Source organism: Sminthopsis crassicaudata, chromosome 4, assembly GCF_048593235.1.
Source record: "Sminthopsis crassicaudata isolate SCR6 chromosome 4, ASM4859323v1, whole genome shotgun sequence".
Lineage (NCBI taxonomy): Eukaryota > Metazoa > Chordata > Mammalia > Dasyuromorphia > Dasyuridae > Sminthopsis > Sminthopsis crassicaudata.
In genome coordinates, this window is record NC_133620.1 from 103908572 (window position 1) to 103922486 (window position 13915).

Sequence of the window (13915 nt, forward strand, 5' to 3'; positions counted from 1 at the left end):
TAAATGATTTGTCCATAATCACAGAAGAAGAAGAAGGATATGAATCAGTCTTCCTGACTTCAAGACTGGTATTCTCTCCATTATACCAGGCTTCCTCTCCTCCTTGTGAATACATTATCATAGCCTTTGTCACCATCATCGTCACTGTCATCATTATCAGACAACACAATGAGGATTTTTATAATTTTTTACAATTGAAAAAACTGAAGCAAACAGAAATTTGTGACTTGCCTAGGATCACTGCACCAAAATAGTAAATTACTGAGGCAAGATTTGAAGCCAGGTCTTTCTGACTTCAGATTTAGCCCTCTATTATGTCAGCCTCAATTCTCATCTTGAACATTAACAATCCATGACTTTTATCAGCTTAACTATTTTCTCCACTAAATGATAAAGCACTGGACCTAGAATCAAATAGACATGAATTCAAATCCAGTCTCAAACACTTACCCCCTGTGTGACTTCGGATAAGTCACAACTTCTGTTTGCCTCAGTTTTCTCAATTGTAAAATGGGGATAATAATAATAGCTGGCCTGAAAATGGGGATAATAATAAAGTAGGTACTATACAAATGCTTAGCACAGAACTTGGCTCATTTAATAAGTAGTTCTTTCTTTCCTTCCTCTGGTGCACCAGAGGGCTGAGCTTGGCAGCAGAAGAATTTGCTTTGAATTCTCACTTTACTACTTCCCTACCTGTGTGATCCTGAGCAAGTTAAGTTTCTGCTTACTCATTTGTAAAGTGAAGGGAGCTGAAGCAGATGATTCCTAATTTCTTTCCAACTGGTTTCTGTGTTTAAAAAAAGTCATTCCTCCAGTGACCATGATGAAATATTGGAGCAACAGTGGAGCAGAGTTTCTTTGTATGCATCCACCCTTATCCCTATCCCCAAATCTTAGACTCAGTCTCTTATCTGGTTTATGCTAAAGAACAGAAATAGGAAGTGGATACATGTAACAATAAGGATTTTACAGTAGTAGCAGCTAGGAGAACTGGGGCTCAGAGTTAGTGGTTAAGTGTGAATACTATTTATTACATGTAACATGTTCAGTAGTGAAATGATCAGATTGCTCAGCAACTGTGAAGCGGGTATAAGAAATTTAGATTATAAAATCACATTGGATCCCAGAATAAAAGAATTTGAGACTTTAAAGTAACTTCAGTAGCACCAAGTCCAACCTATGCCTATAACAACCCCACTATAACATAACCAATTAGTTCTCCAGTATCTCCTTGAAGATTTATAAAGAAGTCCTGAAGCAATTTAATTCCATTTTTTGACAGCTAACATGATTGGAAAATTTCTTCCTGATATCAAGCCTAAAGTTGTCCTGGTTCTGCCCCAGGGGGCCCATTTAGAACAAATCCAATTCCTCTTTTATGTGTCAGCCCATCCAAAATTTGAAGACAGAGCTCATGCTCCCATAAGTCTTCTCTTTTCCAAGGTAAATATACCCAATTGTTTCAATTGACACTTCTATAACATGGACTCAAGGCCCTTCATTATCCTAGTATATCTCAATTCAATTAGCTAAAAATAGATTATGGAAAGAATTCAGTGATTTAGCCAATTACCCTGGTGGAGACACTTTCTACTTATGATCTGGACTGTGGAGACTTTTAATGCTACCCAGAATTCTTTAGAGGGAGTCAGCTAATACCGTGTTTCCCCGATAATAAGACACTGTCTTATTATTTTTTTGGGACTAAAAAACACCAGAGGGCTTATTTTCAGGGAGGGCTTATTTTATCCTCCATCATGCCCCTTTTATCCTCCATCATGCCCCTTTTAGCCTCCATCATGCCCCCTGAGTGCTTATTTTATTCTCCATCGCTTACTGAACTTACCGAGTTTTTAGATGGTCCTGTCTCAGCTCTACTCCGCGGCGCTGCTCTCAGTAGCGCCAGCAAGCAAATCACCAGGGAAGAAGAGGATGACGCGCTCACTGCTGCAGCTCTGATTGGATGCAGCTCGGAGCGCGACGTGCGTTTCACCCGGGAGGGGAGGGCGGCGCTGCTTACTGAAGGTACCGCTACGCAGCATATAGCGCAGGGGATCACCATGATGACCGTTTTCATAGTAAGTTCGATAGGGCTTATTTTCGGGGGAGGGCTTATTTTAGCGGAATATTAAAGAGTATGTGGGTGTCTTATTTTCAGGATAGGTCTTATTATCGGGGAAACACGGTAGCCTAGGCCCAAAAGGAGCACTGTCCTCTTTGTACTTTCAAATAAGGGAGCAGCCCCTTCTCAGCATTTTGCTGAATGCTCTGGTATTTACTGAGAAATGCCTGGCTTGCTTTGGGGAGTTCATCCTACCCTGGCAGAGACCACTAATCAAATTTCATCTATTTAATAAATAATTTTACAAAGGGCTAGTCCTGACATACTCCAATACTAGACTCTCAAAACTCCAGGAGTACTGATGGCTAGATGGGGGAGTTCCTCAGTCCCCCAACTTCAGCCAAAGACTCTCCCAACCCATTCATCTTTATTCTTTAACTGTATTCTTTGACTTGTACTTCTTCTACCTCATAATCCTAATCCTTGCTTGCTAAAAGCGTTCTCGGTTCCTCAAATATCTTATAAATCTGGATCCTTTCTTTGCCCTTATCAAACAATCAGTGATGATTTATTAAGGACTTATTATGTGCTAGACTTTGTATTAATCATTGGGGATACAAACAAAAAAGCAAAACAATCTCTGTCCTCAAGAAGCTTTCATTCTAAGGTGGTGAGTACATTAATATATATATATATATATGTGTGTGTGTGTATGTGTGTGTGTATGTGTGTGTGTATGTGTGTGTGTGTGTGTATGAATCAGGACATATATAATTATTGAATAGATGGAAAGTGACCTTAGAAAGGATGACACTAATAATTAGGTCTAGTAAGGGAGGAGGACCAGGAAAGGCCTCCTGTCATCATATTCTACTTTGTATATTCTCATCTGTATAATGGTTGTATTCCTCTTGGTATAGTGTAAACGTAGACTATAAGCAAGACCTGTAGAAAAACTGATCCAACCACTAGGTTCTTGGGAACAGGGACTATGTTTAGTCTTTGTAACCCCAGTATTTGAGTAGCAGCATAGATGAGTAGAGAGCCAGCCTTGAAGCCAAGAACCTGGGTTCAAAATCTGTTTCTATCCCATGTTTGTGTTTTAACCATACTGACTGGGTAAATCACTTAACTTCTCACTGCTCTTGGAAAGTCTTTAAGCCTTCACTTTGCAGAATTGCATCTGCACTGGTAGAAAGAGTATACTATTCCAATAAAATTGAAGGTCCAGTCCCTGTCTCTTTGCACAGTGTCTTATTAAAAGGGGGAAGTTAAATGCTTGTTGAATTGAATTGGTATCGTTGGGATTACCAAGGCTGAAGATAGTCCCAGCCTCATAAACATACTTCATCTCTCACAAGAATATCTAATTTCATAAGGCACTTACTATGTCCTAAGCTCTGTGCTACTAAATGTTTTACAAATATTATTGCATTTGATCTTTATAATAATTGTGAAAGGTAGTTGACATTATCCCCATTTTACATATGACAAAAGTGACAGATAAAAGTTAAGTGACTTGACTGGAATTGTCATATGAGGCAGCTCTTGAATTCAGGCCTTCTTGACTTCAGGTCCAGCAGTTTATTCCTTATGTCACCTGACTGCCAGTTGCTCACTAAAAGATGTCATACCTGTGCATCACAATGAAGTAGAAAGAACACCAGATTCTACCATTATCTTCTGGTTCCACTGTAGGCAAATTGCTGAATCTGTCTCTGACTTTAGTTCCTCTTGTAGAATGAAGATAAAACTCCTATTTATTCCATAGGAAACTAAGACCAAGAGTGGGGGGGAGGGAAGTTTTGATAATAGACTTTTGTAAATATAAAGGACTTGTCTAAGTTAGGCATTCAATTCAATAAAATTCAATTTGACCTCAGTTTAGTTAGACTCCAAAGTAGAATCTTATGCGCTTCAAATGGGTGATGTTTTGGATTGTGTTTTGAGATTAGAATATCCTTCTCCTTTCTTGGCCTTGAGAACTAGAAATGTTGTGAAGACTCTACAAAATTTGTGAGGGCAGTGAAAAAGGGCCCTTCTAGTTATCAAACTGTGCATACCCTTTAACCCAGCATTGCTGTTATTGGACTTATATCCCAAAGAAATACTAAAAAGCGGAAAGGGACCTGTATGTGCCAAAATGTTTGTGGCAGCTCTTTTTGTTGTAGCTAGAAACTGGAAGATGAATGGATGTCCATCAATTGGAGAATGGTTGGGTAAATTATCGTATATGAAGGTTATGGAATATTATTGCTCTGTAAGAAATGACCAACAGGAGGAATACAGAGAGGCCTGGAGAGACTTACATCAACTGATGCTGAGTGAAATGAGCAGAACCAGGAGATCGCTGTACACCTCAATGCTGTATGAAGATGTATTCTGATGGAAGTGGAAATCTTCAACATAAAGAAGATCCAACCCACTTCCAGTTGATCAGTGATGGACAGAAACAACTACACCCAGAGAAGGAACACTGGGAAGTGAATGTAAATTGTTAGCACTACTGTCTATCTACCCAGGTTACTTATCCCTTCGGAATCTAATACTTAATGTGTAACAAGAAAATTGGATATACACAAATATTGTATCTAGGTTATATTGTAACACATGTAAAATGTATGGGATTGCCTGTCATCGGGGGGAGGGAGAGGGGGGGGGATAATTTGGAAAAAATGAATACAAGGGATAATGTTTTAAAAAAAATTGCTCATGCATATATACTGGGGAAAAATTTCTAAATAAATAAAAAAAAAAAAAAAAAAAAAAAGGAAAAAAAAAAAAAAGGGCTCTTCTAGATGGAGCCGTGTTTTGGAATGTCATTGAGAATGGGCTCTTTAAAATCAAGGACTATCTGAGGCAGCTAGGTGGTGCAGTGGATAGAACACCAGCCCTGAAGTCAGGAAGGAGGACCTGAGTTCAAATCTGATAAATCTGACCTCAGACACTTATTACTTCCTGAATGTGTGACCCTGAGCAAGTCACTTAACCCCAATTGCCTTAGGAAAAAAAAAACAAAACAAAACAAACAAACAAAAAAAAAAAAACCTGACTGACAAAGATAAGTACCCAATTTATCTTTGAGAAGGAACCCAACTTAAGTGCAGTTGGAACAATGATAATCATGATATTTAATCAATTAATAGCTTGAATTAGTGAAGCATCAGCTTGTTACCCATGGATGTTGCCTTAGGGTATTGTTATTGTTCAGTGGTTTCAGTAATGTCCAACTCTTTGGTTCTTCATGACCTCATTTAATATTTTCTTGGCAAAGACATTGGATTGGTTTGCCACTTCCTTCTCCAGCCTTAGAATTGACTGCTCAACCCCCCCCCCCAAAAAAAAAAAAAACTTGAATTCATTTATTGAACATCATCCTCTTCCCCTCCTTAGTCACAGGTCTTTCCCCACCTTGTCGATCTGTAGAGTGATGTGTTAATTAGTCTTCCCTTTATTCAATATCCAGGAAAAACAGAATCCTGCTATAAAACTCCAGAGCATTTCCAAGCCTCTGTTCTCAACTTCTCCTCTCCTTTTTCTAAAGTGGTAAATCTGCCTCCCTCCCCTCATCCTCTCCTTTCCAGCAATGATAGAGTGGGAAGTATAACTACATGTAGGTTCTAGTCCCAACTCAGCTTTGTTTCCCTAAGAAAAGGAATTTCCCTCATGAACCAAAGTTCCCTTTTCTGTAAAATTTGATGGGTGGACTGCACTATCTCTATAGTTCTTTCTAGATCTGATATTCAAGATTTCTCTGAATTCCAACAGAAATATAAACTACGTAAGAGTACCCAAGAAAGATATTAGGCTTTTGTCACATAACAAGCAATTTCTTTCTACTGTAAAGATTGAAGTTTTCACAGAAGGGAGGGAAAAGCCCCTTTAATCAGCTGAGTATGAAATGATGATGTGACAGGAAGATCTTAGATCCCAATGACTTCTTCTGGCTACAAGTGCAAAGAAATGCTTTAATTCCCAATCCCTCTAAAAGCAAAGCAATTTCTACAAGGTTCCTCCCCTACACTGATGTTGGTGGGGCAACTCAGTGGAAATTAAGCTGATGATTTTTTGGATCTCCTGCCTTCTCAGAGAAGATGAGGGACAAAATCAGTGAAGTCACCCTAGCCACAAACTCTGGGAAGGGAGCCAACAAAATCAAGGGAAGGGGAGGAGGGCAGGCGTGCAGAGGGAGTTCTGACAGGGTCTAAAAAAAGGTGATTCTGGAGGTCATGCAGATGATTGAGCCAGAGAAGGAGGGTGATGGAAGACAGGATGCAGACAGCGGAATCTGATTAAGCATCACTGGGGCCATCCAAGGGAATTTCATTAGCCATGTTGTTCGACTGCAGCAGGAAGGCAGTGTAGGCCATGTCTGCCTCTTCCTTGGAAGACTAGGGGAGAAACAACAGGTTTCAGTTCTTTTTTGTGTCAGTGGGGAGGGAAGAATAAGGAGACAACAGAGTGAAGAGGACTAAAATCACTGCCCCCATTTCCAAAGTACACAGAGGCAGAACCATCGACTGCTTTATTGAGCCATGACACACCCCCACCATTAAACCCATTTATAGTTGTCATCTTCCCCACTATTCTTGCAGGTAGGTGAGGAGATGGAGGAAGGAATACAGATAGAGAGGGATGGGGCTGTTCTGAGGATTAAAACATAGAAATCCTAAAAATCCTTGCCCTGGTCTTACTATTTTAAGTCATGGTATGGAACAGCTCCTGCTAGTCTTTATCTATTACAGATATAGAAAAAAAATTAGTTCAATACAACCTGAGTGTTTGCCTTCTGCCCTCAATATGGGTAGGTATGGCCAGACAGACATGCATGCATGACCATGTGGAAAGGAAGGGAGAAAGAAAAGGAGATGGAAAGAGAGACAGCTAGAGGGGGGATAGAAAAGGGGAGAGAGAGAGAGAGAGAGAGAGAGAGAGAGAGAGAGAGAGAGAGAGAGAGAGAGAGAGAGAGAGAGAGAGAGAGAGAGAGAGAGAGAGAGAGAGAGAGAGAGAGAGAGAAGGGGGAGGAGGGAGAGAGAGAGAGAGGAGGGAGGGAGAGAAACAGAAAAGGAGGAAAGGGAGAGAAAGGAGAGGGAGAGAGAAAGAAGGGAGAGAATGAAAGAGAGAGACACATAGACAAAGAGAGACAGAAAGACAGAGAGAGGGGAAGGAGGGACAGAGAAGGAGGGAAGGGAGACAGAGAGGAAAAGGGAGGAGAGGAGAGGGATGAAGGGAGAAGGAGGAGAGAAAGGGAAAGGGAGAGAGGATGAAGAGAGAGAGTGAGAGGGAGAAAGAGAGGAGGAAGAGAGAGGAGGAGGGAGGGAAAGAGGGAGAGAAGGAGGAAAGGGAGAGAAAGAAGAGGGAAAGAGAGGGAGAGGAGAGAAAGAGAGAGAGACATAGAGAGACTAAGAAAGAGACAGAGAGAGACAAAGAGAGACAGAGTGGGGGGAGATGGAGGGAGGGAGAGGGAGAAGAAGGGAGGGAGGGACAGAGAGGAAGAGGGAGGAAGGGAGAGGGATGAAGGGAGGAAGAAGGAGAAAGAGGGAGAGGGAGAGAGAGAAGAAAAAGAGAGAGGGAGATAGAGGGAGACAGAGAGACACAGAGAAACAGACATAGACAGAAAGGGAAAGAGGGAGAGAGACATAGAGAAAAAGAAAGAAAGAGGCAGATAGACACACACACACAACAGATAAAGAGAGAGACACACACAAAAGGAGAGGGGGAGACAGAGAGACAGAAAAATACAAAAAAGAGATGGAAAGACAAAGAGATGGTGGTGGGAAGGGAAAGAGACAGATGGGGAGGCAGGGCACAGAGAGACACAAACAAAGACAGAAAGAGAGACAGAGAGGAGAAACAGGAATACAGACAGAGAAAGAAGGAAGAGTATTTTTCTTGCATAGAAAAGCCAAAAGAGAATCATACCTAATTCAAGGAAATGCAACATTATTGGCAAGACTATGAATTGTTGAACTTAAATTCTAATAAGAAAAACAATTCATAAAGTTCCTTAAAGGCAGGAATTGTCTCATTTTTGTATTTGTACCCCAGTGCTCTTACTGTACTTGGATCTTAGTGACTGCCTAATAATTGGGTTCATTCATGATTTAAGGTATTGTGGCACCTGAGTGAGCCCCTCAACTCTCTCTTTATTGGCAATTACCTATACTTAAAAATGTGTTGAGTAGCACCTTGAAATGGCACAGCCAATCTGGTCCAATACTCAGGGGAAAAATATACCACCTGATCACTTGATTTCTATTATTATACTACATTTTCACAGCTTTTTCCTACCTCCTACTCAAAAGGGAAGAGCTAGCTGTAAATGCAGCCCACCTGGCACCCCTCCCTTTCCTTCCTCTCCCCTCCCCTGCACACACAGCATCACTCCATCACCCTCAGAAACAAGATAAGACTAATATTTTATGAAGAGATTTTTGCACTATACTGGTATCTTACAGCCCACAAAGGAAGAACTAAAATTTTTATCCAATGCTCAATGATAAATTTTTCATCTTCGCTTGGTAAAATCACCAGTTTCTTTCCTTACCCTTTTGACTTGCTTAGGTTCTTGGATTTCCTCAGGGTTTTCAATTTGAGTTATGAATTCTGTGGAAAGAGTGAAAAACCAATTAGGAATTCCCAGACAAAAAACCAATATCTCATTCTAGTCTCTCTCCCCAAGCCTAATATTCCTGCCCTATTTTAGAGCTAGAAATAATTAGCTCAGAGATCATCTAACTCAACCCTTCCATATTATAACTGGGAAACATCCCATCTAGAGCTGGAGCCCAAAGGGGTTGAGTGACTTGGCAATGGTGACAGAATTGTTGTCAAAGCCTGAGTCCTCTGCTTCAGAATACCAGAATACCATTTTGTCGTAGACCAGGTTGCCTTTTTTACACACTCCCCTCCAGACTCTGTTCTCCCCATAGAGTCCTAAAGCACACTCCTAAAGATACCCTTGAGTGGAAGGTCATACCATCTTCTCCTAAAGTAGACTCTTTAACAGAAGCTCCCGTGTTCTCATTGGCTCCAAACTTCCTGGGATTCTCTAATTCTGACATACTGATGTCAGTTCTGTAGCTTCCAACCGAAATTCGATCTGTGCAAGGAAGAGGAATTAGGTGTAGGGAGGAAGAAGAGAAGGGTAATAATAAAAAAATTTCCAAAGAGCTTACTAAATATCATCCTCACAACAACCTGTAAGATGGGTGCTATTATTATCCCCATTTTTACAATTGGGGGAATTGAGTTAAACAGATGTTAAATAAACAGATGTTAAATTACTTGTCCTGTGTCTCATAGCTAATAAATGTCTAAAGTCAGATTTGTACTCATGTTTTCCTGACTCTATGTCCAGGACTGTACCCATTGGGTCATCTTGACTGTTGCTTCAAAAATACTTGGAAATTCAAAAAGAAGATTAAACTTTGAGAACTCTATACCACAGCCTCAGATGGATTGAGGGTCTGATTATTTTCTAAAGCTGAACAAAAATTACCTTTGCATGGTAATTGCATCTCTTTCCCCTCCGTAACTAGGGTTTTTATTTTTATTTAAGGAGGAGTGATCCTGACATGTGATTTCGATTATCTAGGGTCCAGCTAAAGTAATGTTTTTGCTCTTCTTTAAACATTGATGTCCCATTTTTCACCTCTTACCCTTTGTATAGGCTGCATACCCTACTTGAAATGTTCTTCATCTTCACTTCCAACTCAGAATCCCTAACTTCCTTTAAATTCCAGTTCAAATGCCACCTCTTATGGGAAGAATATCCCATCTTCCCTCCAAATGTGACTTTATTATTTATTGATAAATATTTACATATATACATGACGTTTCTTCAGAAAGAATGGAAGCTTCTGGAGGGCAAGAACTGTTTTCAGTTTTATACTTCTATGTCCAGCACCTAGCAACATGCCTGCATAGGGTATAGATCCTTGCTGATTGATTGACTAAGTGGAGAGAATTCCCAATAGAAGTACAGATTGGCACACTCTTAGTAGTTATAAGATTTGTGAAGGATTACATAGTACATGTCTGAAGCAGGAATTGATTTCAGATCTCCCTGATTCCTAGGCTGGGTGCTCTCTTTGAGGTCATTAAGAGTCAATAATGCTTGACCCTTAAAGTTCTTCATAACTTTTTAAAGTATATTCACAACCATTATTAAGAGCAACTCTTTGAGGATAAGTATTATATTCATTTGACACGTTAGTTAAGTGTCTTACTTCAGGATTATACAGTTAGGAGCAAAATCTAAACTTCTAAGTCTCTTATCTCAAGGTTCTTTAAGATAGAGCCTTCTGTTTTCATTGTCTGAACTGTCCATGGTAGATACCTGTGCTTTTTATTGCAAGTGGGCTAAAGAGAGAAAGTAGAATCTATCCATATTTTTCTATCTTTTCAGAATCCTTTATTTCTACTAATACAGAAGAGTTTTTGTGTTAGAATGTTGGAGACTAACATAGTGAACTCACCACTGAACCTCAGATGACGGGCTCTGACTACTCCTAATGCTACTGCACCCACGATTAACACCAGAGCCACAGGCACCAGGGTGGAGACCAGAACTCTTGAGCTTCCACTGTGTTTCTTGGTGCTAGAATGAGACATAAGTTGATTGGAAGAAGGCTAGCAATAGGGAGGATGAAATGGTGAAAATAGGAAGTGCTCCATGCTGACTAAAAGACAAGTTGGAGGTCAGACTTTTTCTATGTTCCAGTGTTTGTTAAAACTTTGAGAGTAATTTAAATAGATCATAAAAGACAGAAAGAATCCTAGGGATTCCCCTGGTCCAACCCCTTTACTTCCAGAGAATACTGAACTCCAGGTCATACATATAGGTATGGTGGAAACTAAAGCCAGATCTTTAAACTCCAAAATGAGTGCTCTTTCTTATCTAGCCAATTAGTACTCCAGAGCTCTTATTTTTATTCTGGAACCCTTTTCCTGGAAGCTTGAATAGGGCTTAAATAGAAGTTGTACTGTCTCTACATTCTGAATTCCTTCCTTCTCCCAAGAACTGAAATTATTTGAATTCTAAAACATTTCCCATAGGGATAGAGTACCAATGGGACATAATTAGGACTTCTATACTTTCAGAAAAGGACCTTCTTAAAAAAAAAAAAAAAAAAAAAAAAAGGAAAAGGACCCTCTATCTAAAGCAAGAAATAAGACTGTGGATATAGCTTCAACCTTTTGCATATTCAAGCCAAGAAGTTGAGGGATTCCTCAAGTAAACATGTTCCCTTCATGTAACCCTGCCTGGGACTTGCTCCAGAATAACTTGTCCCTAGCAAAAAGAGTGAACTTTCTGACCTCCCCTCATCTGCAGGCTCCTCAATTCCTTTGCCTCTGACTTCAGGCTGCACAGCATCTTCATTTAACACAGGATTGATAGGCTGGACAGCATCCTTGGAACCTGGGCAGAACAGAGCATAAGTTATAGGTTATACAGAAGAAAAAGAATAGCCACTTTCAGCTTGAAAAGAACCCAACGGGAAGATCATAGACTAGAAGAGCTGGAAGAGACCTGACAAATTATTTAGGATCCAATCTCCTCATTTTATCAATGGGGAAGAAGATTAAGAGAAATTAGGGACTCTTTAGTAGCTCCTTTTATTATTATTATTATTATTATTATTATTATTATTATTATTATTATTATTATTATTATTATCATAGAGTCACTATGGTGGAAGAGAAGCCAAAGAGGAATAAGAAGCTCTCTTCTGCTTATTTGAAACTGTCTCTTTCTATTAAGGTTTACTACATTATCATCCTCAAAATCCCTCTTTTAAGTGTCTTCCTATGTATATGTTGAGGCTGGTTCCTTCAAAGAAAGAAAACATCCCATTCAAACCACAAAGTTCTAGTACCCATCATTGGGAGGTAGGGTTGACTAAATCTGGAAATGTTGCCCTCTGCTGGTAATCTGACAATAGCACATACTTGAAACAGCTCCTAAGGAGTGCCTCAGTGGAGAGCCAGGGATCCAGTCAGTACCTTTGCCAGATAGTACACCTGAGACATCACACCTTAAAGGGCACACTCCACCTCCACCCCCATGTTCCTATGCTAAACTTTTACTTTTACATCACACTGTTGACAAAAGAATTTTGTGGGGTCAAGATTAAGGACTAGAAGCATCCTCATAAGTCCTCTATTTCCAGCCTCTTCATTCTACAGATGATGGAAGATGGAAGTCTAGACAGAAAAAATAACTTGTCCAATGTCACCCAGGCAATAAATTCCTGGGTTAAGATTTGAACTCGTTTTTCTGGCTTCATATACCATACTCTTTTCATTACACTGATAATCAAGCATATCTCAAAGTACCTTGAGTGCATTTGGTTCATCATAAGTGCTGAATGAATGGATGAATGAATGACATAAACAAATGAGAGAGAGAGAGAGAGAAAGAGAGAGAGAGAGAGAGAGAGAGAGAGAGAGAGAGAGAGAGAGAAAAAAGAGAGAGAGAGAGAGAAAGAGAGAGAGAGAGATTGAGAGAGAGACAGAGAAAGAGAAAGAGAGAAAGAGAGAGAGAGAAAGAGAGAGAAAGAGAGAGAGAGATTGACAGAGAGAGAGAGACAGAAAGAGAAAGAGAAAGAGAGAGAGAGAGAAAGAGAGAGAGAGACAGAGAGAGAGACAGAGACAGAGAGAGAGAGAGAGAGAGAGAGAGAGAGAGAGAGAGAGAGAGAGAGAGAGAGAGAGAGAGAATGGAGCACTACAAGAGATAAAGGGTTGGCCCCAGATTAAAACTCAGGATGTTGCCTGGATTCTACTCTCCAAGGCTTACCCTCTTCCACAGACACATAGACTGCAGCTGTCTGTCCATATTGCTGGCCCTTCTTCACCCCACACCAGTACCATCCTTCATGGGCTCTTGTGACAGGGTCCAGGGTGAGAGAAACAATCTTGCTGCTTTGATCACAGTCCACAAAGGCATTGCTGTTACCCTCCTCCTGACTGGAGAGGGTCTTACATTCCTGGTTGCTCCATTTGCACCAGTATTTCTCATAGGAATAAAACTTGCAGGGGAAGTGGCAGGCAATTTTGAGAGACTTCCCCAACTGGCCTGTGGCAGTCTTTGGCTCTATTAAGAGTGGTTGACCTGGGAACAAAGGAGAAGAAGGCTAAGGTGATGGTGAGGTAGTGAGAGAAAGGGTGTCAGGAGGGTCCATTATATTAGATATATCTTAAACGCACAGAGTCATTTGTATGTTGTTTCTTCTGTTAGAATGCAAGCTCCCTATTGGAATCCTATTATGCAATAAGAAATGATGAACAGGAAGATTTCAGAAAAACCAGGAGAGACTAATATGAACTGAGGGAAATGATCAGAAGCAGGAAAACATTCTATACATTATCAGCAATGTCGTGTGATGATCAGCTATGAATGGCTCAGATCTTCTCAGCAACACAATAATCCAAGACAAGTACAAAGGACTCACAAAGGAAAATGCTATCCATATCCAGATAAAGAACTGATGTACTCTGAATGTAGATCAAAGCATATTTTTTTCACTTACTTTATTCTTTCTCATGGTTCTTTTTTCCCATTTTGATCAGTTTCTTCTTTTATAACTATGATTAATATGGAGATGTCTTACATAATAGCATATGTAAAAATGATATTCAAATTACCTACTATCTTCAGAAAAGAGAAGGGCAGGAGGGAGGAAGAAAATTTTAGAACTCAAATACTTTTTAAAAAAGAATGTAAGCTTCCTAATGGTAGGGACTGTAGTTTTAACATAAGTTCATTAAAAAATACCTGTTAACTGATTTACTGAGCTAGACTAGTTATTATATTAACAAAAGCTTAGATTTATTAGCATAATTTCA

General features: G+C 39.9%; 1 protein-coding gene across 4 annotated transcripts in view; it reads right to left on the minus strand.

The window, feature by feature from the left end:
- Positions 1-5298: 5298 nt before the first annotated feature.
- PIGR (polymeric immunoglobulin receptor) overlaps positions 5299-13915 on the minus strand; it is a 28470-nt gene continuing 19853 nt past the window's right edge. For all 4 annotated transcript variants that reach the window (XM_074309015.1, XM_074309014.1, XM_074309013.1 and 1 more), the window contains exons 6-11: positions 12867-13181; positions 11387-11489; positions 10546-10667; positions 9045-9167; positions 8613-8671; positions 5299-6456 (exon numbers count right to left, since the gene is read on the minus strand). In XM_074309015.1, coding sequence (XP_074165116.1) covers positions 6358-6456; positions 8613-8671; positions 9045-9167; positions 10546-10667; positions 11387-11489; positions 12867-13181 — 821 coding nt within the window. In that variant the 3' untranslated portion in view covers positions 5299-6357. The remainder of the gene's footprint in view (positions 6457-8612; positions 8672-9044; positions 9168-10545; positions 10668-11386; positions 11490-12866; positions 13182-13915) is intronic.